At 37.1% G+C, this 23,794-nt stretch overlaps 1 protein-coding gene across 8 annotated transcripts in view; it reads left to right on the forward strand.

Annotated features, from left to right (window-relative positions):
- The window catches only part of CDC14B (cell division cycle 14B), an 88,575-nt gene extending 68,418 nt beyond the window's left edge, over positions 1 to 20,157 (forward strand). For 2 of the 8 annotated variants that reach the window (XM_063454952.1, XM_063454958.1), the window contains exons 9-15: positions 367 to 597; positions 771 to 909; positions 1,778 to 1,934; positions 5,000 to 5,103; positions 14,282 to 14,389; positions 18,300 to 18,359; positions 18,673 to 20,157. In XM_063454952.1, the coding sequence (XP_063311022.1) occupies positions 367 to 597; positions 771 to 909; positions 1,778 to 1,934; positions 5,000 to 5,103; positions 14,282 to 14,389; positions 18,300 to 18,359; positions 18,673 to 18,712 (839 nt within the window). In that variant the 3' untranslated portion in view covers positions 18,713 to 20,157. Of the gene's footprint in view, positions 1 to 366; positions 598 to 770; positions 910 to 1,777; positions 1,935 to 4,999; positions 5,104 to 8,004; positions 8,147 to 14,281; positions 14,390 to 18,299; positions 18,360 to 18,672 lie in introns of all 8 variants that reach the window. The other 6 variants (XM_063454953.1, XM_063454957.1, XM_063454954.1 and 3 more) reach the window with 6 other exon arrangements.
- Positions 20,158 to 23,794: the final 3,637 nt, after the last annotated feature.

The following is a 23,794-nucleotide window of genomic DNA, read 5'->3' on the forward strand; positions in this document are numbered from 1 at the left end:
TTGTCATGTGATGTTGGACATTGTAGGAAATAGGTCAATAAAAAACATTAAAAAAATGTTCATCTGAGCACAAATATAGAATGTTACCTGAACTTTCTACTGTTTCTTTTATTCATAAACCAACATGTCCAGCAGCTTTATTATAATTGTACCCACTGTACAAAGTTTTCTGTTCTACCCTTTAAGAAGCAGATCTGGCATATTTGGTTTATAAATACAAGTGTATGTTGAGGGTTATACCTAGACAATACGCAAAAGAAGTTTCTCCTCTTATGATGAACACAAGCATAACCTGCATGAATTATGGCTGTGAGCGAAAACGTATGCAAAGTAATTGTTTATCATGCAGTATCTGTGTCCCACCAGGTTACCCAAACCACGCACCAGAAGCCTATTTCACTTACTTCCGAAAACACCATATCTCCACCATCATTCGCTTGAACAAGAAAATGTATGAAGCAAAGAGGTTTACTGAAGCTGGATTTGAGCATCACGATCTGTTTTTTGCTGATGGAAGTACGCCAAGCGACTCCATTGTCAAGAAATTTCTAAATATTTGTGAAAATGCAGATGGAGCCATAGCTGTACACTGCAAAGGTATGTTCACCATATGTTTATGTAGTGGTGCGCCTCTCATCAGCTGTAGTATCTTATCCCCAATCAGCGTGGATGTGTTTTTTGTTTTGTTTTCTTGGATGTCTATTTTGGGCTTTATTTTGTGTTCCAGTACTAATTTTTCCCCTGTATTGATATCTGGATTTGTCTTGCAGCTGGTCTGGGCCGCACTGGTACTCTTATTGGCTGTTACATCATGAAGCATTACAGGATGACCGCTGCAGAAACAATTGCTTGGATCCGGATATGCAGACCAGGTTCCGTGATTGGACCTCAGCAACACTTCATGGTGGAGTAAGTTAAAAGGACAGCATGATACAATGCCACTCGCTGTAGCAAAAGTATTGTAGTGATTACAGATTATGCACTTTGGCATTCACATTATTTCCGCTTGGTTTATCGTGTGTAGATTTAGAAAACTGTTTTATTTTTTTGTTTCCTATCATAAAAATACCGTACATCGATGAATCTGCTACTGTGAACATTTAGAGCATCAGCAATAACTTCATTTTGTTTTATTTATTTTTTATTTTTTTATAATTCTTGATTTTTGTAGTGCATTGTGCATAACAAGGAGGGGTAAAGATATGGAGTATGGAGTAGGTTGACCAGTATCAACAAGGGATACAAGACATGTCAGAAATACTGCACCATTGTTTTTTGTTTTTTTTTATCACAAGAAAAACATTTGTAGCACATAGCAGATGAATACTTTTTATTTCATTTTATAAAAATCCGTAGTAAGAAAAAAATTAAAATAAGATACTTGAAGTTGCTGCATTTGCAATAATTTCTAAGGCCATGGATATCTTTTGACTCAACAAGGAGGTCATCCACCAATAGGGAACCTTCAAAAAAATAAATAAATGTATGACTCTTTTTCAAAGTGCTCACTTCACCCTATAGTTGTAGCTCCATAGACCAGGACATTTTTTGTAGAATGGGTGGAGTATGGGAGAGAATGCAGTGGATACAGGAGTTGAATGCAGTAAAAAAAGTAATTATTTTGACCTAAAGCTCTAGCATGCAGAATTTTGTCCTTAAGTCAGCAGCAATGCCTAAATACTTTATTTTATGTTGGTATAGCATTTTGCTAATCTTTGAAGTGTGCTTGTTTACAGACTACTGATATGTAATTATTGTAATTGATTTAAATTGACAGCAAGCAAATGGGTCTTTGGAATGAAGGGGACATTTACCGCAAAAAGTTAAGAGAGCAGGAAAATGGGAACTCCATGGCAGTCACCTTTATCCTTTCTGGAGTGGATGACATCTCTATTAATGATAAGAGAACATCTTGTAAAGAAGACCTAGATCTGGTAAACCTCTAAATGTGTGTTGTCTGTTATGTATGTATAGATACTAAGCAGAAATTCATTTGGATTGCATTTAATGTTGGCCGTTGCAGAAAATTTTTGGCGTCATCCACAAAATCTTTCATCTCCCAGCTCTTTTGATAATGACATTTTAATAAAGACCAGGTTAAAGTACTGACTTTACATGGTTCCTTGACCTCAATTGTTATTTGACAGGAGACTACTCCTACAGGTGGTTCTCTTGCTCAATGTCACAGCCATTCTCCATTTGCATTACAAAGGGTTTGGAGCAAGGTGGGACCTAGGGCAGCACAAAACCAGGATACACCACTGCCCATAGGTTCCATGTTTCCATGGCTAACTTTGTGGAGGGAAATATAAATGTAATTCTAGTCTCATAATTATTTTGTCAATGCCAACCGTAAGCTGAGGTATGGACAGTATCATGGTGGTTTTCCACTTTCTCGCTATGAGCTTTTGACCTACCATGAAATATGTATGATGATCAGCTTTCACATCTTCCTAGTGATTGATTTTAAGAAGCTCCAAAAGGAGATACGTTAGGGCTGTAAAATTTATGGAGCAGCCTGTGATGTCTTTAATTGTGCTATGGACCTCACCCCAGAAAATTGCCAATGGAGGGCACTGCCACCATACATGGAGCATTGTCCCTTCTGCCCGTTGACATCTCCAAAAATCGGCAGATGTGTTGGGGAAAATAGCATGCAGTCTAGTCGGCACTAGGTACCACCTATACCTAGCACTTTTCCCTGTTGTTCCAAATATATGGAGGATTTGATTAAGCCCACTGGGGTATTAACTATGCAATCCCACTGCTTGTTGGGTTTGAATTCCGGAAAGGGTTTATGGTCTGATATCATTCTATAGCACATGGAGATTGGTTTACAATGTTTAGGTAGCACACCCTTGATACACCTGTGTTCCCATTCTGTGGTCTGTTTGTAAGTTTGTTTTGTATTGAGTTAGTAAGTGAACACTTCAAAGGAATGACCCAAGTTGGATATAGGAATACGCGGAGGTAAGAGGGATTGCATATTTGTTGGTTAAAGATCCCAAATCTAGAAGAGAATCCTGCTGGAACAAATGGTACAAATGGGTTATTCCACATTCATGCCATGATGTTGCTTGAAAGGTGGGGATGCAGTAAGTCAAAGCCTTTATCGGTGTTGCTAATGATAAAGGAGTAGAGCCACTTAGTATGTGCCTATATTTCTCCCAGATTCGTTAGAGTAAAATTATGTATGATGAGGGAAAAGTAGCTTGGGGTGGTGTTTCTTAGGTAACCTAAGTAGGTGGGTGAAATCATAGGGGCAGATAGATGCTTCTTCCAGAGAAACACATTGTGGTTGGGGTATTTGGAGAAATGTTGGGAAGGCTGTAGCCAGAATGGTTGTGTTGTAATAGAGTTGTACATTGTGTACAGCAAGGCCTCCTTGCCTGGTGGGTGCTTGCATTAATTTGTGTGACACTCTCTAGGCTTACCCATCCTGGCCAGATGAATCTGTTAATGTCAGAGCGGACCTTTGTGAAAAAGGAGACTGGGAGGACTATCTGGAGGGTCATGAATAGATATTGTAATCTAGGAAGTATTGACATCTTAAACACTATCACTTGTTCTGTCCATGTGCGAAATAGAGGGGTCAATTTTTGCAGCAATTGTTGACATGATCTCCATACTGCTATATAATTTGCATGGCTTAGGTCATGGAGTTTGTTTTAACAGTAAGTATGTTCTGCACGTTTGATGTGTGCGGTAGATAAGTTATATCCCTTGCATTCAGTTCATATCCATTTCTGTCCTAGACTGCTGTTTGCACAAACATCTACGCTCACTGCAGCACATACGAAGGTCACTTCCTCAGTGAATTTTTAAACCCCATTTGAGTGCTCAATGCATGCACAGGACAGAAATGGCAAAGTGGGTTGTACAAATATCTTTGAATATTTGAAAGCATGTACATTTTCTTTGCTGTATTAATGTTTTTTCATGTTGCATTGCAAAGCCATCAATTCTACCCCAATTTAGTATTTAAAAGTTCAGCTATGGACTATTGCAGAAAAGGAGAGCTAAATTTGATGTGTATCTGATTTTAAGTATTGTAAAAATGGAAAAAAAGGGAGAGTACAAGTATACCTGGAGGGTACACTAAATTGAAAAGTGCACCTTCAGATCACTAGTACAATAGCAGCAATCCATTTTAAATAAAATATAACTTTTAATAATCAATTTTAAAAGCGAAAAAGATAAGCACAATAGCTCAATGGACAGAAGTTAGTAGTAAAAGGAGAAGGGAAAAGTGATAGAAATATTAATCAGAAAATGCCATATTCATCCAATTCTGGCAAATGTAATTAGAAGAATGGGGGGTTAAAACGTGCTTAGCAGATTTGCCCAGCGTTTCCACCTCAGAAACAGTAGAAAGTTCAGGTAACATTCTATATTTGTGCTCAGATGAACATTTTTTTAATGTTTTTTATTGACCTATTTCCTACAATGTCCAACATCACATGACAAAACATTAAATAGGCTTCATCAGCAAGTAGGTATATAGTGGATAGTGGATAGAACAATTCCTATTGTTCAGTATCACTTGATATCCAACTCACCCCCAACTCCTCTAAACTAAACCAAAAGTAATAATAAATAAAAATCTGACGTAAGATAGTGATTGCTACCTAAACGTCTAAACTTCCATCCTATCGAAGTCAAAGTAAAATAAACTAAATAGGATTTAAGGGGGTGGCTGTACAAATATCGAAAAGTCACAACTGCAGCATTGTCCCTGTCTGATACCTCCACCCTCCACTAAGCTAGTCTCGATGCGCGTTTCGCCGAAAGTGATCTGAACTAGTGATCTGAAGGTGCACTTTTCAATTTAGTGTACCCTCCAGGTATACTTGTACTCTCCCTTTTTTCCATTGTTATTCAGTAGGGGTTACCCCCCATCTATTAGCAATCTGACACACTCTCTCTATCTGTTTCTTTCTAAACAATAAGTATTGTAAAAAGTTTCGTAATGTGTATTTTTGTAAATTTGTCTTTACAGTACAGTAGTGATGATGAAGAAACCATCAAAATGACACAGGGTGATAAGCTCCGTGCCTTGAAAAGCAAGAGACATGTGCGAACATCAGCTTCTGCTCCTTTGTCGTAAGTTACCAGTCTACACACTTTTTTAGGTTTTATATTTGTTTGGTATTTGAAGATAGATATAGATGGATATATATTTGCTGCTAACTGTGTTACCACTTTATGTTTATTACTCCCCCGCCCCGCCCCAAATCTACATAGTGGGCTCAGAACTGTTGTGGTTGGGTAGAAATGCAGGTTTTTGAGGTGAATAATTTTCAAGGAGCCATAGAAAATATAAGGGGAATTAAATTTCACCACTTCATAGACCTTTCAGCCTCTGGAATAACAACTTTTGCACAGAATGAAATAGATTGATTATGAAGCAGTAAAACACCATTTTATAGGAAGTAGAACGGAAAAGTATTGTGAAATGTCAACAGTATAATTTAGATGTAATGTTAGTGTATTTTTTTTTTATATCACCCTGTGAACCTTTTTCCTTTACTAAGATTATATAAAATATTTATTTATTCTTAAAGGTTTAAGAGGTACATACTTTATTGTTAATATGGAACTCTTTATGTGGCCGAAGTGTAGTCAGTTTCATACATTAGGGGAATTTTGCAGTTCCCTCTAACCCACAGCAGTTTCTAACAGTTGTGTCAATGTCAAATGTATCACTGTCAAGTGATGGCTATTAAACTATTTTACCTGCAATTTTGCAAAACGGAACACTTCAGATAGGGCTGTTCCTTTTTTTTGTCGTCACTAAAATGCTATTATCATTATGGCACATTGTATGTATATAAAAACATGTTCCATTAAAATAGTACGCAAGTGAAACAAATTACGGGTTGTAGTATCTGATTAACTAAAACACTTGGCTCACTCCATGGCTGTAAATGTGGCAAATTGTTTATTTTTATTTTTTTCAGCTTTACCATAGTTTTCTTTGTTTTATTTTGATTTCCTGTATAGAACATCTTTTACAATGCCATATTCTTAATAAGAGGTGTTGCGTCACACAATGCATTAAAGGGGCATTATAGTAACCAGACCAGCTTAATGTAGTTGTTCTGATATGCATAGTATGCCCCTGTAGGCTTTTTAATGTTTCAGAGAACAGGCAGTGTTTACATTGAGTGCCTGCCACTAGAGTTTTCCTAGGCACCAGACTGCCACTAAAGGTGCTTCCTGTGCCAGAACTGCACAGTGACTCTGATCTACGTTCAGCGTCTCCAAGATCTGGATGGAGACGCTGAATGTTCCCCATGGAGATGCATTGATTCAATGCATCTCTGAGGAGATGCTCATTGTAGCAGCAGTTTGGGGCAAAGTTTTCCTTGATCATCTTGTATGCAGCAAAATTTGCTATCTATTTAGAAACTCAAAGTAATTTTAGTTTCCTCCCCTCCCCGCAAAATTGTCATGCAACTTCTCACTAAGTTACCAAATCAGCGTAGACGAACAAAAGACAAAACCACCATTGCAGCTAAATCTATGTAAGAGACATCTATAGATTCCATTGTATAATTTACGTACATGAAGCTGATTTTATACCACATAATGCTGCCCATCACCTGTATAATAGAAGGGGATCATGACAATTAGTGGACCAAAAAATGTTCTGTCCTTATGTACAGAGCTGTTAAGTAATTCCTCTTGTGCCAAGAAAACACACAATTCTAGAGGACCTTTGTATAAACCAAGCTTGTAATTTATTTTGCTTAGCTTCACCTGTATAATTATATATTAATGTGAATTAAACTTGTACTCACAATGTTTCAGCAAATATGCACAAGGAAGGGGTAATTATGACTTTTAACCCCATAGAGTTGGAATCGGGTGCAAAAGCTGTCTTTGTTTGTTAGTGTGAACATTAAATAATTGTTATAGTACAATGCAAAGATGTTGGCTTTCTGCATAATGTAGCAGTCCTACCTAATGGCATTCATATCGACTAAATGATGCAATGCTAAGCAAGGGGTTTAAAATGATTGCCAATGGAAAAACTCACTCTGTTGGATTAATAAAATAGTCAGTCTTTCCTTGGGAACATTACATAAAGGCAAACCTCAATAGGGACTACAAATCTCAGAAATAAATAATAAGTAGCACCAGCTACTTAATTTTTTTTTCACTCCTTAAGACCTCAAAAATGAAAAAAATATTCTGTTGGGCACCAACACAGTGTCTTCCATATAGCAGCCACAGATCTACATGTTTCGTATAAAAGTTACTTTGAATAATAGTAATGAATAAATAGGAATTAACCCTCCTCAAAAGGACGTGTTATCAAAATTGGGAATAAAATGAGCGAATAAGACCTTTTTCCACCTAAGAGAGAGGCAACTATATATATCTAACTGTTGGTGTATGTGGTATGTGTGTGTTTTGGAAAGATTGGTTCTCTATGCCTGACTTATGTATGATGTGACATTTAAAAATGTGGCCCCTAGAACAAGCTAAAATCTGTCAGGCCTGACTTGAGAGAGCGAAAGAATGTATGGTGATGTGAGGAATGTAAGGAAATGGCTCCTTGGCTCTCAAGGTTTGTCCAAGCTATTTATTACATTATAAAGCTCTAGCTAATTTTCTGATGTCTCCGCTGTCTTGGATGATGGTTTATTGCATTGATGTCTCTTGCTAATTTTTCATGTGAAAGTTCTGTTTTGTACATATTGTCTCCTCACGCAAATTCCATGTCTGTCAGTTTTTTGTTTTGTTTTCTCTCTTCATAATTTGTGTTCACATAAAGATATTAATCCAACTAAATGTTTTTTGTTTTTTTTTGTTTTTTTTACTTCTGTGTAACTTGTTGCTTGAGCATGTCTTATTGCTGCAAGGGGCTGCATGATGTCCAGAGCTGGAAGGGATGCATGACCTACCATGAAGGTCATTCCTACTACGGCTCCCTAAGCTTTGCTTTTCCATTCATTTTATTTTTTTATTTTTTTGCTCATCTTCTCCCTCTTTTAGATGGGTCCTAGCTATTCTGGTCTCTACATTATGTGGCATTGTCACCTGGTGGATTGTATGTGGCTTCCCACTGCCTACAGTGCTATTCTTTCTAGATGGTTTAAGAACATAGTAGCCCACAAGACCATGGCACATAGCCAGTGTAAGTGTCCCTTCTGTGTTCTGTTTTGTGTCACTTGCATGGTGCCGTAAGCTTGATCTGCCTCTTTTCAATGGTTCTGCTCACTTAGCCCTATAGTAGACTTTTATTATGTGTTATGTATGTCCTTTTCTGTTTTTGATTTAGATTCTGTGTTTGAGTTGTGTGTTTGTTACATGTATTAAAGATTGTTCTAATAATTTTCAAAACCTTAAGTGAATTAAATATTTAATTTGGACAGACCTGTTTTAAAAGTCAAATCCAGGCTCTACTTTTTTGGTAGATTAAATTTGGCTTTTACAAAAATCAGATTGACAGGACCCAAACATTTTTTTTGCACCATCACTACTATAAATTGTAGTTTTTATGGTGCTTGGTGTGTCCCGTTTAATTTTTGATTTGGTCTTTGTCAATGAAACATGAAGTCTTAATTCTTCTATTTAAATCCACTAGAGCTTGTTTTGTAAAATTATTTTTGGAATTGTTTGACTTCTTACCTGAGGTACGCTGGATGCCACCCCCCACCTCAACTGCAAATAGTGTTGAAAACAAAAAACTCTTAGTTAAGCGCTTCAAATTGGAGCTTCCTGGTCTCCATTATCCATAGCAAAGGTAAGACTTGGCGCCTGGCGGACGCCATGTAAGAATTCTAACCTTTCTAAAACTGTTGGCCTCCTTACATTGGGGTAAAAGGCCAAGGTACGCCTGGCACAATAACTACTATGGTAAGCGGTTAATAAGGGAATAATTTAACTGTTTTTTTACTACCTCGAAGCCCATCAGATGATTACCTAACTTCAGATTCCACTCCAACAAAATGCCTATGCTTAAGTAGTGGATCAGACAGAAATTGCATAAAAATATGCCCCAGGCTACCAGCTTCTATCCTGTTTTGTTCACTTAGATTTAAGTTGACTTATTTATTTTTACCTCTGCATCTTTGAAGGCAGGTTTAGTATGCAATTTCATTAATTCAGAATCCATTATGTCTGGCCTGACCTCTGAGTTAAGGCAATTTTAAAGCTGCATTTAATGAGTTAGCAGGAGTGATTATGCAGTGGATGCTAACAAAAATTCTGAAATAAGGGCCACAATGTAAAGTGCTTAACATTAAGCCATGTGAATTTAGCTACCTACAAAAAGGGAAAGAGACTGCATACAAAAGATAAAATATAACTTTTATTCAATTTGTAATGGGGTTGAGGGGGTGTAAGTACATCCTTTAAAAAAAAAAGAAGAAACGAAGATGAAAGGACCACTCTAAACCCTATAACCAGTTTATTAAAATGGGTCTAGTGCAAGGAGTCTTTGGATTCTTTTGCTGATCGGACACCCAAAACTGAGGGGTGGTGGGAGGGGGTAGTTCTTTTCATATTCTGTTGACTTACAAATAATTACTACACTCAAAGTACCATAACCACTCTAGCAGATTGTTGTGGTTCAAAAAAATCAGTGGGCCTTGGACTGCAACTTTGGGCGGTGACAATATTCATTGTGCGCTATATCATAATGTGTTTTGAGCTAATTTATTTTCTGGTATGTGTATAAAGTCCATGCAATTTTGTTAATGACCTGGCGGCTTGGAAGAGGGCCTTACCATGGACAATCTAAACTACATGGATTTACTAGCAAGTACTTGACCTTTTCCAGAATTCCTTTACCATCATTGCTGTTGGAAATTAGACAGTCAATGCAGAAATCTACGTCCAAATTAGTTAAGCAGTATAAGAGGAACTGGGTTGTAGGTGCATGGGAGAGCCTTTTTTTTTTTTTTTCTCTCGTCTAGTGGTTAGACTGGAATTGTTAAAGAGGAATGAAATAAAAAATAAAATGTAACTTTATTAATTGCTTCTAAAAGTCCTTCAGTTGAACAAAGTGGTAAGCACGGGTAAAGGCGTGTTCTTGCACCAATAGATCTTTTTGTTATACTCTATAGTGTATTATGGAGACTACCCCATTAAAATGGCTATAGTGCATGGAGTCCCCAGTCCATTCAGTGTTAATCCATTCTTAAACAGTTTCATTGTTACTCCAAGCACCATGACGACTTTAGAGATTTAAGTGATCATGATGCTTTGAGTTTGTATAATGCTGCACATATGAAGTTTAACATCTTTGCTCCATCTCTGGTAGCATAATTAATGGATCATTACCCAGGTTGGAACAAGAGTTTTGGGTTGACTAATGTCCATTATCTCCATATTTCTATGCACTGAATCTCATTCATTGGCTGAGAACAGTCATCTGACCCTCTCAGCCAATGAATGGTCTGCAGAAGCTGTATGTATGTCATCGGTCATTAAGCGAGAATTGACTCCAGATGCATATATAGGTAAGAGGGCAAACATTGCAAAATGTTTTACCCCTTTACTAGGGAAGGGGGCCAGGGTACTCCTTTCATCATAACCACAACTGTAGTAATTGGCCTAAGCTTTACAGAGATGGTGATTAAAACATAAATAAAATAAAAATAAAACTGTATACCCTGAATTGAGGGATGGAACCAAGAGACTCCCGACACTATAACCACTTTAATGAGATGAAGTGGATGCAGTGCACATAGTAGCTGGCATCATAGCCACAAAACTACACTGTAAATTACAATAATTCCAGTGGAGGTTTGTGGGATATGGTGCTACCTAAGGAATGATTTGGAGTAATACACACTGTGTCTATATAGCTTTTCACTTTTTCACTTTTATAGTTTTCCCCAACTCTAGTTCTTTTAGAAGTTCTAGAAACAATTAAAATGTAACCTTTTTATTACCGCTCACTTTAGCAATTATTTGCTATGGTTCTCTCTTCCTATTTAGGAGTAACCTCTCACCATCAAACCTGTTGATATTTTGTATCACTTGCCAAATGGTTAGTTTTGGGGTGCTATCCTCCCAGTTTGTGTGTAACTAGCATAATCATTAGCACTTATTATAGCTGCTATGGAGCAAATCTTTTTAAAGAAACTCTCAATGCACCATGACCACTACAGCATGCTTGGCATTTTTCTTTTAATGGTATCTGTCTTGCACCCCTCAGCAAAGAAAAAAGGGGGCTGACATCTGTATATATTCTGGAATGGAATGGCATAATCTAAGCTTTGCATCCAGATTCAGTTGTGTGAGAATTTTTGATTTTGATCCAGTAATCAATTTATTAGAGTGACTTTTAATTTTTTCCTCCAAATTTTAATTAAAATGTCCCTATTTCGCATGTCATGTTAAACTATTTGGTACCTCAAAAAATTGCTTTGTATAATATTGCTAGGAAGACAATGTAACCTTTCTTTGCGAAATCCATGCTGAGCTATTTACACTTGAGTTATATTGATCCCTCTGTTTTCTTTGTCCATATAATGGCTGTTCTGTTTTTTAATCTCTTTATTTAGACAATGCTTCAGTTCAATTTTATAACTTTAAATTGTCCTTTTACTTGCTGCATTGATAAAGGACTAATCATTGCTAATCATTTGTTTGAATGCATTTGTAGCCAATATGAACTGCATTCAAAGTACTCTTCTCTTCCATATTGGGGCCCTCCAATGTCATTTCATTTTGCATCTAAATTAAGTCTCCACAAACACCAGATGACTTCCTTTCTACTTTTTCTACACCATTCATTCATGATCTTCATGTTGTACTAACACAATTTCCTTGTTCATTTCCTTTCCATGTCCAGTCAACAATGGACAAAGTATTTAATGTAGTGTTGGGATTGCGATTATAAATTGCTTGTATTAGTTGAAATGGCATAAAACCATGTCCCCAGAAGATTGAAACTTAAAATATCTTGGTTATACAAAAATAGGCATTTTCACTGGAAAATATGACCATGTGCAGTATTGATGTGTAACCATCATTTTTTTTTTAATATTTAGAAGTTACCCATTAAAGTGTTGAATGCCAATCAGAACATGAGATTGTCACAGTTCAGCTAATTAGTTTACATTATTCTCTAGTTCATTCAAACTTCACATTTTCTCAGCACAATGGAATCCTATAGAGTTTCCTCTGCCCTAGCCTACACTTCATGTGGGCAAAACAATTTATAGTAGTGTACTTGTGGATGTGGGTATGAGTTGTTTGACTGTGCCTATAGATATTTGTGGCTAGGTATTTACTTGTATGGCTAATCAGAAGTGCTTTTGTATGTACAATAGGAGGTCCCATTTATTTTCTCCCTTTCTACGAATCACAAATTAGAAGTGAGGACATAAACTGAATGTTGTACACCTCAGTCTGTGCTTCAAACCTCAAGAGCTGAACCTTTTTCAAGAATGTATCACGGTTTTTTTTCTTCAAGAATGTATCACCTCAAGAAAGGCATCACCATTTACTCTCTTCCTAATTTTTAGTTTAAACCTTTAATTTTAGAACCACTTAATTGAGAAGGCAGTCTGTTTCTATCAGACTTTAAAGGATCACTATAGGGTCAGGAACACAAACCTGTATTCCTGAACCTATAGGGTTAAAACCACCATCTAGCCACCCTGGTCCCCTCATGCCTCCCTAAATATAGTAAAATCTTACTTGTATTCAAGTCTGGAGCTGCTTACTTTGTCCATTTTTCCTTTAGACCTGCCTGCTGACCTAATCAGAAGTGGTAGCCTGATCCAATCACAATTCTTCTCCATATGTTTGGCTGACACTGTCATGGAGATAGATCAGGGGCAGAGGCAGCACAATTTAAACACAGCCCTGGCCAATCAGCATCTCCTCATAGAGATGAATTAAATCCATGCATCTCTATGAGGACAGTTCAGTGTCTGCATGCAGAGGGAGGAGACAGTGTATGTTTGGATGTATTTTAGGCAGCTATGACCCAGGAAGGATCTCGAACAGCCATCTTACGGGTGGCCAGTGAAGTTATCACTAAGCCTTAATGTAAACACTGTATTTTCTCTGAAAAGACCGTGTTTAAAGCAAGAAGCCTGAAGGTAATGATTCTACTCACCAGAACAAATTCAAAAAGCTGTAGTTGTTTTGGTGACTATGGTGTCCCTTTAATATAATGCCTTGTTGTATGATTTTTTTTTTTTTTTTTTTAATGATTTTTTTTTGACCGATATAGTTGCTCAGTATAAAACAGGTACTTGTAGCTTCACTGTATTTTATTAGAGCGAGAGTGCTTGGCTAATCCAAACTGATTGGGTCACAGGACAGCTCTACAGCCGGCTTAGCATGTAAGTAGAAAAGGGAGAGAGTCCAGAGAGCTTTAAGTAAGTGATTAGGGCAGTTAAGGCAAAAAGAAAAACAGGAGAAAAGGTGTAAATAGAAAGGGAGGGGAACAGCGCTACAGTAATGATCACAAGGGGGATAGAGCTGCACACCTGAAAGGAAGGGTAACTCTCAAGCCCTTCAAAGAATGGAGAGAACAAAAGACAACAAATACAGGGTGCGCTAAATAAAATTAAGGGAGATGAAAAAGTCTTTAGGTACAATGTGGACCTTGAGTGAGTGTTCTTAGGTTCTTTCTTTGGGATCTCAGTAGTCGAATATGGAATAAGGTGAGCTTAGTGTTTTTATAGTGCAGCCAATTTATACATTGTGGTGTGTCTATTTTATGACTATACATTATGTATAGTTATACTGCTCTAGACTAAGTGTGCTGGTGCTAATATTATGTCTAAATTCCATTAAGCTGGGAAGAGGTTTTTCGGTGGTAAAGAAACCAATGATAATGGTAATCTTTGTCTTCAGTACAAAAATGATAGGGATAGAGAAACATTTGGCTCAATTAAAAGTATAAGAGAAATTCAATAGCTGTTACCAAAGCACGCCTTTGTAAATGGTGTGTTTTTTTTTGTTTATCCATGCTTCACGTTGCTTGTTAAGATTCCTCTGCCGAGCGTAAACTTGCTTTTTCTCCCTTAATTTTGCCCACTCACATTTGTTACTTTAGTCTTTAAAATGTAGAATGTTTTTAATGTATTCCCCTCCCCCTGCCCACCATATATCTATAAACCTATTGGACCGTGTTTTTTTTGTTTCTATTAAGAAGCATGGCTTGTAATACATACCCATGTTGAACTGGCTTATTTAGCAGAATGCCCCTAGTGTTTGTGACACTGTAAATCTGTCATCCATGCTCAATGAGGGGTTTTAATGCCAGTCACATCATACTATAATCTCCTACTCTTTTCAGCGTAATTCTACAGACCAGTGTGCAAAGCCCCAAGTCAGATTTATGTGGCAGTTCATGCATTGCAAAAAGGAAAAGCAGGTCTTCTACTGGAAGCAGCTCTTTGAGAGGGTAAGCCTTGTTCCTGCCCTTAAGCCCATTACTTATTTATTTTTGCTTATCCAATTTTTATTCTTTGTTGAATGAAACCACCATAACTAACTAACTAGAATTGATTCTGATATAGATATATATGTGTGTGTGTGTGTGTGTGTGTGTATCTCAGAAATCAGAATCAATTGGTTGATTTCTATATATAACACTGGTATGTACAGTCATGTGAAAAATAAAGTACACCCTTTTGAATTCTATAGTTTTAGATATTGGGACATAATACAATACTGTTGCTCAGCAGGTATTTGGTTATAGAACCTCAGATGAACAACACCTAAAATTATACACTGGGTCCTGATTTATTTAACAATAAAAAAGCCAAAATGGAGAAGCCATGTGTGAAAAACGAAGTACACCTTATGATTCAATAGCTTGTAGAACTACCTTTTGGCAGCAATAACTTGAATTAATCGTTTTCTGTATGACTTCAGTCTCTCACATTATGGAGGAATTTTGGCCAACAATTATTTACAATGTTGCTTTAGTTCATTGAGATTTGCTGACATTTGCTTATGCACAGCTCTCTTAAAGGGATCCTATTGTGCCAGGAAAACAGACCCTTTTTCCTGGCACTACAGGTTTAATAGGTCCCCCTTCCCTCACGGCTGAAGGGGTTAAATCCCCTTCAGCCACTTACCTGAATCTAGTGCTGATGTCCCGCGGCACTGGGTCAGGCTCTGCTGCAGTCAGCCGGCGGGGAGACCTAATGCGCATGCGCGGCAATGGCCGCATGCACATTAGACCTCCCCATAGGAAAGCATTATTGAATGCTTTCCTATGGGGAAAATCTGACGCTGGAGGTCCAGGAGGACGTCCAACGTCAGATAACTGACCAAAGGTCGGTTTGTATCCTGGAAGCCCTCTAGTGGCTGTCTGGTAGACAACCACCAAGGGCAGACTTAGAGCTGCAATGGAAACATTTACATTGCAGCACTAAGTGCAAAAGGGTCACAGGACCCAGACCACTTCAAAGAGCTGTGTCCCTTTTAAGGTCCCACCACTGCATTTCAATCAGGTTGAGGTTTGGACTTGGACTGGGCCATTGCAGCACCTTACTTATTTTATATTTCAGCCTTTCTGTTGTAGATTTGGTGGTGTGCATGGGATCATTGTCCTGTTACATGACCTATTTTCGGCCAAGCTCTAGCTGTCAGACATATGGCCTCACATTTGACTCTACAATACTTTGGTATACAGAAGAGTTCATGGTACACTCAATAACTGCAGGTTTCCAGGTTCTGTTGTCACAAAACAAGCCCTAATCATCACTCCTCCACCACCGTGCTTGACAATTCATACGAGGTGCTTGTGCTGATATGCTGTGTTTGGGTTTTTGCCAAGCGTGGCGCTGTACATTCTAGCCAAACATCTCCGTTTTGGTCTTGTCTGTCCAAAGGACATTGTTCCAGAAGTCTTGTGGTTTGTTCAGTTGCAAACCTAAGCCATGCTGCCCTGTTCTTTTTAGAGAGAAGAGTCTTTCTCCTGGCAGCTCTTACAAACAAACCATCCATGTTCAGTCTTTTTGTAATTGTAATGTAGAGTATGAGATTAGGTTTTTTTTGCAGCTTCTCTGAGCATTGCACAGTCTGACCTTGGGGTGAATTTGGTGGGGAATCCATTCCTGGGAAGATTGGCAATGATCTTGAATGTTTTACTTTTGAATAATATTTCACACTGTAGATTGTAGGACTTTAAATTGTTTGGATATGGCCCTATAACCCTTCCCAGTTTGATGGACCGCAACAATTGCTCCCCTAAGATAATTGCTGGTGTATTTTCATTGTTAAGACACACCTGAACGCTCCAGACCAGCAAACTGCTAAAACTTTGGCTTTTATGAAGGTGGTCACACTTGCTGATGAAGGGCATTTGATTAGCAGCACTGGTCTGCTATTTAACTTGGCCTCTTAATTCCGGTGGAAGCAGTAAGCATGTAGTTAGTTTTTCACACATGGCTTCCCCATTTTGGCTTTATTTTTGTTAAATAAATCATGACACTGTGTAATATGTCATGTGCTGTTGTTCATCTGAGGTTGTATTTACCTCATTGTAAGACTTGATAAGGAACAGATGATAATGTCGTGATGTGTAAAACAATCGAATTCAAAGAGCCTTTTTCCCCCCATGTCTGTAACAGAATGATATAAATGTCTTGTGATTCAAGCTGTTTGGTATCCTAAATGCAGGACAGGTTCTAGGTCAACTGCTGTCCCGTAAACTTTTCTGTATCAGGGTCTTGGTTTATGTTTGTTTGTTTTTGACAATTGCTTTCTCTGGCTCAAATTTTTAAAAGTAATTTTATGGATCTGGCTCAAAGCATGTGTGATTTGTGAAGTTATAGGAGGTAACATTGTTTTTAAACATTTTTAGAAAATTGTCTTATTGCTTTGATTATGTTAAATTAACACATACATAATGTTATATAGAATACCAAAGATGGAATTGTGCATTCCTATCTGTTGCCAGACATTGGTTTCTTGTCTTGTAAATATCTTGCTAGCTTAGAATAGTTTAAGTGTTTCTTTGTTATTCAATTTCATCCATCTAGTTAGTCTGGATGGAGTGCACACGCTAAGAACTCTCCTCCCTCTCGGTAAGCCGACCCATGGCTGCACACAATTGGCAGTTTGGTTCATAAAACTGTGAAATGGGTTGTAAATAATCAGGTAGCAGTTGTGGTATGGCTATCCACTTATAAACTGCTTCCACTCATCCAGTGTGACTGAAACCAAAGTGGAAGGAGAAACTGTATATCCCATTAAATTTTTCTTGACCAAGGTTCATATGATTTAAATCAGGCACATAAGCCAGAAAGAGAAGCTCATGTTTGGTGGACCATATTGTTAGACCAGGAAGGGGTCTACTTGCTTGTAGACAGCGTTTCTCAGATTTGCATTTGTCTTGGTTTTGTAGTGTTTGAGGATATTATTTATTTCAAAGTTTGCAACTTGCCTGTTTTTTTTTTTTTTTTCCTGGCTTTTCAAGGCTTCTGTACCAAACATGTGAAATGTGTTAATGGAACATTATAGCATTAGGAATACAAATATACACTAGAGAGCCCTAGTCACCATTTAGGTTACTAGGACACCGTTCCGTGGCGACTAAATGGTTAACCATTTATTTGCTTACCTTAATCCGGCGCTGGGCTTCCTCTGCACTGGTGACCTCTCCTTCTTCATCGACGTCAGCTTCCGAGTGGACCGAATGCGCATGCACGGCCAGAGGTGCATGCATTCAAACCTGCCCATAGGAAACCATTACTCAATGCTTTCCTATTGGTATCTTTTTTTTTTTTTTCCGCTAAACTCCGTGAGGACGTCCAGTGTCCAATAAGTGCGATAAGTCAGGAAGACGGCCACTAGAGGCTGGATTAACCCTGCAGTGTAAACATAGCAGTTTCTCTGAAACTGCTATGTTTTCAGCTGCAGGGTTAATATTGGCACCCAGACCATTTCATTGAGTTGAAGTGGTCTGGGTGCCTATAGTGGTCCTTAGAAAACACAGCTTGACATACCTTATGTAGCCCTGCAGCTCTCTAGCGTTTTTAATTTTAAATTGAAGGGCACTATGAATGACCCTAACGGCACTGTCTGTTTTTAAATACATATTGGGTGACTAGTGATTTGGTTCCAATATAACTTGCCACCTAAACATTACCTTGTTGCTGGATTGTACACTATGTGTGATCTTGTGATGTGCAAGTAATGTGTTAAATATTAGTTTTGCTTTAATCCCCAATTCGCCTTATTTCTTGCTAAACTTCAGGGGGTTTTTTTGTTTCATTTTCTTTCCTTCTCAAATACCATTTAACCTAGAGCCTTTCTGCTAATTTCACAATCTGTTGTCATTCTTTCTACTTTCCCCACAGTGTGATTCCTGAGAGGAAGAGAAGGATTGCTTTGCACCAAATGCGCTTAATGAAATTATGGTACTCCCAGTCATCTGCTGCTTTCTGCCTGCAATCTTTGCTTGACCAGATCTTTCAGCCTTAATGCACCCTGTTTATGCTTCTGCTAGATAGAATACAGCATTACATTATGAAAATCATGCGTGTCCCTTTTTTCTGCTTCCATTTACTCATTTAATTGGAGTGTTTTTCTTAGTTTAGTCCAGTGTGGTTTGTTTTTGCTTTTTTCTTTTTCTTCATGTTCTACCACAGTTTTATTTGGGAAATATTTCAGAGTACCTGATGTTCAGATGAAAATATGATTAATGAACTCCGTTTTCTTATCTTATTCCAGCAGTAACTCTATTCCAAGGACAAGAACAGTGTTGCGGTAAACAAAACGACAGACTTTAACAAAACAAGACCAGACATTAGAAGATACAATGTTGAATAATGAACGTAAAATCTCAAATCTGCCTTTCTTCTACAAACCACAATTTACTGTTTGCAGAAGCTATTCCTGCTGGAGCAACAAGAACTAAATAAACCACGCTTTAAGAGCAGTTACTTCGTCACAAGACTGATCAGACCTCACTGTCGTGCTGGTGGTCTAAAGCATATATATACATTTGCTTGCATGTTGAATGCACTGTGATGGCAATCATTTAGTGTGGTTGAACGAAAACAACTTGGCACTAAGTTTCTAGTGGTCTATCTGGTAACAAATACTATATATATATTTTTTTCTTACTATACATTCCATCTTTTTTGTGATTGTTTGCCATCTTATAGATTTTCCTTGTTTTAAAAGGAAGCTTTCTGTGTATATAGGACTTATGTAAGTACCCCAACCTTTTTAATGTTCTTAAAACTGTTGCACCCCCCTCACCTAAAACCATCTGCAAGTTATAAGGTGTTGAATACGGAGCCTCTGCTATGCACACAAGCAATAGAAAAGAAGCTTGGTCTCATCACCGAGGCAACCGTGATGGGGATCTCCACTTGTAACATTACATATCCACCTACTTTATTGATTTTTGAATCTTTCTAATAGGGTCAAGTACCCAAATGACCATGCACATTTATGCCCAACCCTCCTCCATATAAGAGAGCACAGCGACGGATCTCTATTCTTCATACTGAATGCCTAGGTGGGAATGTACAAAGAGATTAGCGACTGGGCAAAACAAAGACCATGTTGACTTTGGCAGCTATGAGAAAAGGGAAGCAACAATTATATTATCTGGTACTGAAAAAAATGTATTGTGCAAGTCTGATACTATAGTCTATACATTAGCCTTATAGTAACGATATCCACCTTTTGAATGTGTTTTTGTTCTTTTATTTTGTATTTTGGAAGTACATTTTTGTTTGTTTCCTGTGGTACATATATAAAGGCTTTTGAACCAAAAAGCTTTAACAAAATGGAATGGAAATTGTTCAGTACAAATTAGAGTTTATTTAATTTTAATAAACTTTACAATTTTTATTAAGCCAAATGGGATGTACTAAGCTACTCAGTATTACATTTACACCACTCCACCAGCCAGTCAAGTGCATCTAATCGTTAATGATGGAAGAACACAGAGGCTGCATAGTCCCACAATGTTGGGGTTAACTATACTATACTATGTTTATTTTGTTCTAATTTAAGATGCAGGTTTGACCAATCAAGAATAACATGTGATCACCTTACCCCCTAATACAAAGGATTTATCAGACAGGATGTCACTATCAAGTGGATTATGACTACCACAAGTAGCTAGCCATGAAACCTATTTCCACTAACTCTAATATGCAAATTTGGGATTAGCTTGCAAGGGTTATCAGTTGAGAAAATAACTTTGTGTCTTCATCATGGCCTTAATTTCTAATTAGCTGGGAATTGCATAGTTGGTGTGCAGTCTCAAACAAACAAAAAAAGTGGGGTTTCTGTAACTTCATTAAAGTGTAAAAACAAAGAGGTGCAACAGTAAATTCTCAGACATTGGACTTTTTCTGATCATTTAGATTATATTAAATTTATAATTTTAATTTCTACCTAATTGGGTTTATCTGGGCTGGAGAGAAAGTTAGTCTATTTTAAGTCTTAAATGAGACCAATCTAAACCTATCAAGATGTTGAAGGTTAACTGGGATTTGTTCTGTAGGTGGATGCCTTACATGTTTTGTACCATTACATTTTGTCACTTATAATACTTTTACAAAGTTAGCCATTTTAAGAGCTGTTTAACCCAGGTCCAGATTTGGAGTGAAATTGTATATTTGTAATCCTATTTTTTTTAAACTGGAATGAGCTACTGCAAGGCTGATATTTCGATGAAGGTATTTTTATGATAAAAATAAAAATTACGGTCTTGTTCTCTTAAGTTCGATATGCATTGTCTAATACGGAGATCTTAACAAAATATGAAGCAATGATTGTTAAAAAAAAAAAAAAATTCAACAAGATTAAAGTTCTTATCTGAAAACACAATGGTTCTTTTCGGCTGTTTGCCACGCATGCACCACAGGTCTTACATTTTTCTTTCTAATAATCATAAATGTTAGAAGGGAGGTTTTCCAGAAAATACAAAATTCTCATAACCTTATGCATGCATTCAAGAATTTGATTAGCTATTAAAATGGGACATTAACAGTGCGCCCAGTTTGGCTATCACTTGAAAAAGCCTATGGCTGAAACGCGCTGTGATTATATAGGACTGTTTTTATTTTGTGTGGTATATTACAATAAAATTTTTTTTTTTTACCCTCAATTTAAAAAATAAATAAATTAATTTTATTAATCTTAAGGAAACTCTACATATACCTACTTTTTATCGTATATGTTTATTTTATTGATGTCTTGCGCATTTTATTACCAATACAGCACTTTGAAAATATTACTACCTGTGACTATTATCAAATATACTGCAGCTACTTCGCTCCAAAGGAGTGTGAGTGGGACCCCTAAATCCCACTAAGCTGATATTTTGAGCCAAGAATTTACTGGCTCCTCATTGAGTGCATTTTTATATACCTTTCTATTGCAACGCTAGGATACAAACTATATTGCACTAGTGTTTGCTTTTCTCTTATTTTAATATCATATTTGCTAAGGACTTATTACTTATCTTCCAAAGCTCATGAACCAACATTCTCTGTACCTATTGTATACAGTATTTCAAGACCAAATGTAAGATGCTCCATCGTATGTGTGTGTGTATGTGTGTGTGTATATATATATATATATATATGTATGTATGTGTGTGTGTATGTGTATATATATATATATTTATTTTCATTTTCTCAGGTGAAGTAAATGGATAAAAAAAAAATCACATTGCCTCTGCGTAGATTGAGATGTATTGATCCCAAACAGTTTTATTAAAAGTGCATTTTGATTTAAAGTGACAAAGTGCATTGGATTGTTATAAAGCATCAATAACATGGTGCTATAAAGGATGATGTAAAGTGCATAAAAGCAATTGAAAGTGCACTTATTCTAGATAAAGTGCATATAATATTGTTAAAGGGACACTGTAGGAACCTAGAACCACTTCAGCTAATTGAAGTGGTCTGGGTACATTGCACTTACTGCTGCAATGTTAAACATTGCAGTTCCAGAGAAACTGCAATCTTTACATTGCAGCTCTAAGTCTGCCTCCAGTGGCTGTCTACCAGCCAGCCACAAGAGGACTTCCTGCATCCAAATGGACCTTTGGAGCCAGACATCCAGTGTTAGTTTTCCCTATAGAAAAGCATTGAGTTAATGGTTTCCAATGGGGAGGTGTAATGCGTGCGTGGCATCTACGCTCAACGGGGGGCATGGTGTCGACCCAGTGTGGAAGGACATCGGTGCTGAAATAACGTAAGTAAATAAAGGGTTTTTAACCATTTATTCTCTGGGGAGGCAAGGGGAGCTATAGTGCCAGGAATACGGCTTTGTATTCCTGGCACTATAGTATCCCTTTCAAGGGCCTTGTGAAGACGTTAAAAGTGCTGTTTTAGCAGGAAAACAAACGTGCTCACCTTAAAAAAAAAAAAAAACCTTTTTCAATGCATGTATTCACCTATTACTACAAATAATAAACCATAAACACTTAAAATAATGGTGTGCCAATGTCCATCTATATGAAAGATACATATAGATATAATAAGGATAACTATAACTTTACCACTTTAGACTAATATATCAATATATATATTTTCCAATATGTGGTGATTTTTTTCTAACCATCTTCTACTGGCACACATAATAGCGCAATCTTGTACAAACTATAACCAAACTATAAATGAAAAACATAAAACAAGCAAAAGGAAAGAATGATATGATAATGCCTCATTTAAATGTACAAAGCATCAGAATGCGCATAACGGCCACAAATAAAATTCTTTAAATCCTTTGTTCAAACAAAATGCTATCAATACATAAAATAAATGGACAAAGGCAAAATATGTAATTTAAAATACAGTGGAACCTCGGAACTTAACCCCTTAAGACCGCAGCCAAATGTACAAGTTGTGAACCAAAAAAAATTTAAACAAACCACAGATTTTGACTATATGTCTGTTCAACAATAATTTACCTCTTTCATATTAAATGCACCCACACTTATTATATATCATTTTGTTCAGGGGAAACATGGCTTTCATTTAACATCCAATATTTAGGTATGGAACATAACGTAATATGAATAAAATATAAAAAAATGAGAGAAAATATGATTTTTTTTAAATTTTCTTAGTTCTATGTGACATTCTAACTGTGAATGTCATAATACTGTTTGCTTTTACTGCAATAAAATACACATATTTGTATTCAGCGATGTCTCACGTGTAAAACAGTACCCCCTATGTACAGGTTTTATGGTGTTTTGGGAAGTTACAGGGTCAAATATAGCATGTTACACTTTTCAGTTTTTTCACATTGAAATTTGCCAGTTTGGTTATGTTGCCTTTGAGACTGTATGGTAGCCCAGGAATGAAAATTACACCCATGATGGCATACCATTTGCAAAAGTAGACAACCCAAGGTATTGCAAATGGGGTATGTCCAGTCTTTTTTAGTAGCCACTTGGTCACAAACACTAGCCAAAGTTAACGTTAATATTTGTTTGTGTGTGAAAAATGCAAAAAACTAATTTGAAAGCCAATTTTGGCCAGTGTTTGTGACTAAGTGGCTACTAAAAAAGACTGAACATACCCCATTTGCAATACCTTGGGTTGTCTACTTTTGCAAATGGTATGCCATTATGGAGGTAATTCTTATTTCTGGGCTACTATACGGTCTCAAAGCCAACGTAACCAATCTGGCGAATTTCATTGTGAAAAAACTGAAACGCAAGCCTTATATTTGACTCTGTAACTTTTGAAAACACCATAAAACCTGTACATGAGGGGTACTGTTATACTCAGGAGACTTTGCTGAACACAAATATTTGTGTTTCAAAACAGTAAAAAGTATGACAGCAAAAATATCGTCAGTGTAAGTGCCG

Source organism: Pelobates fuscus, chromosome 5 (genome assembly GCF_036172605.1).
Source record: "Pelobates fuscus isolate aPelFus1 chromosome 5, aPelFus1.pri, whole genome shotgun sequence".
Taxonomy (NCBI): domain Eukaryota; kingdom Metazoa; phylum Chordata; class Amphibia; order Anura; family Pelobatidae; genus Pelobates; species Pelobates fuscus.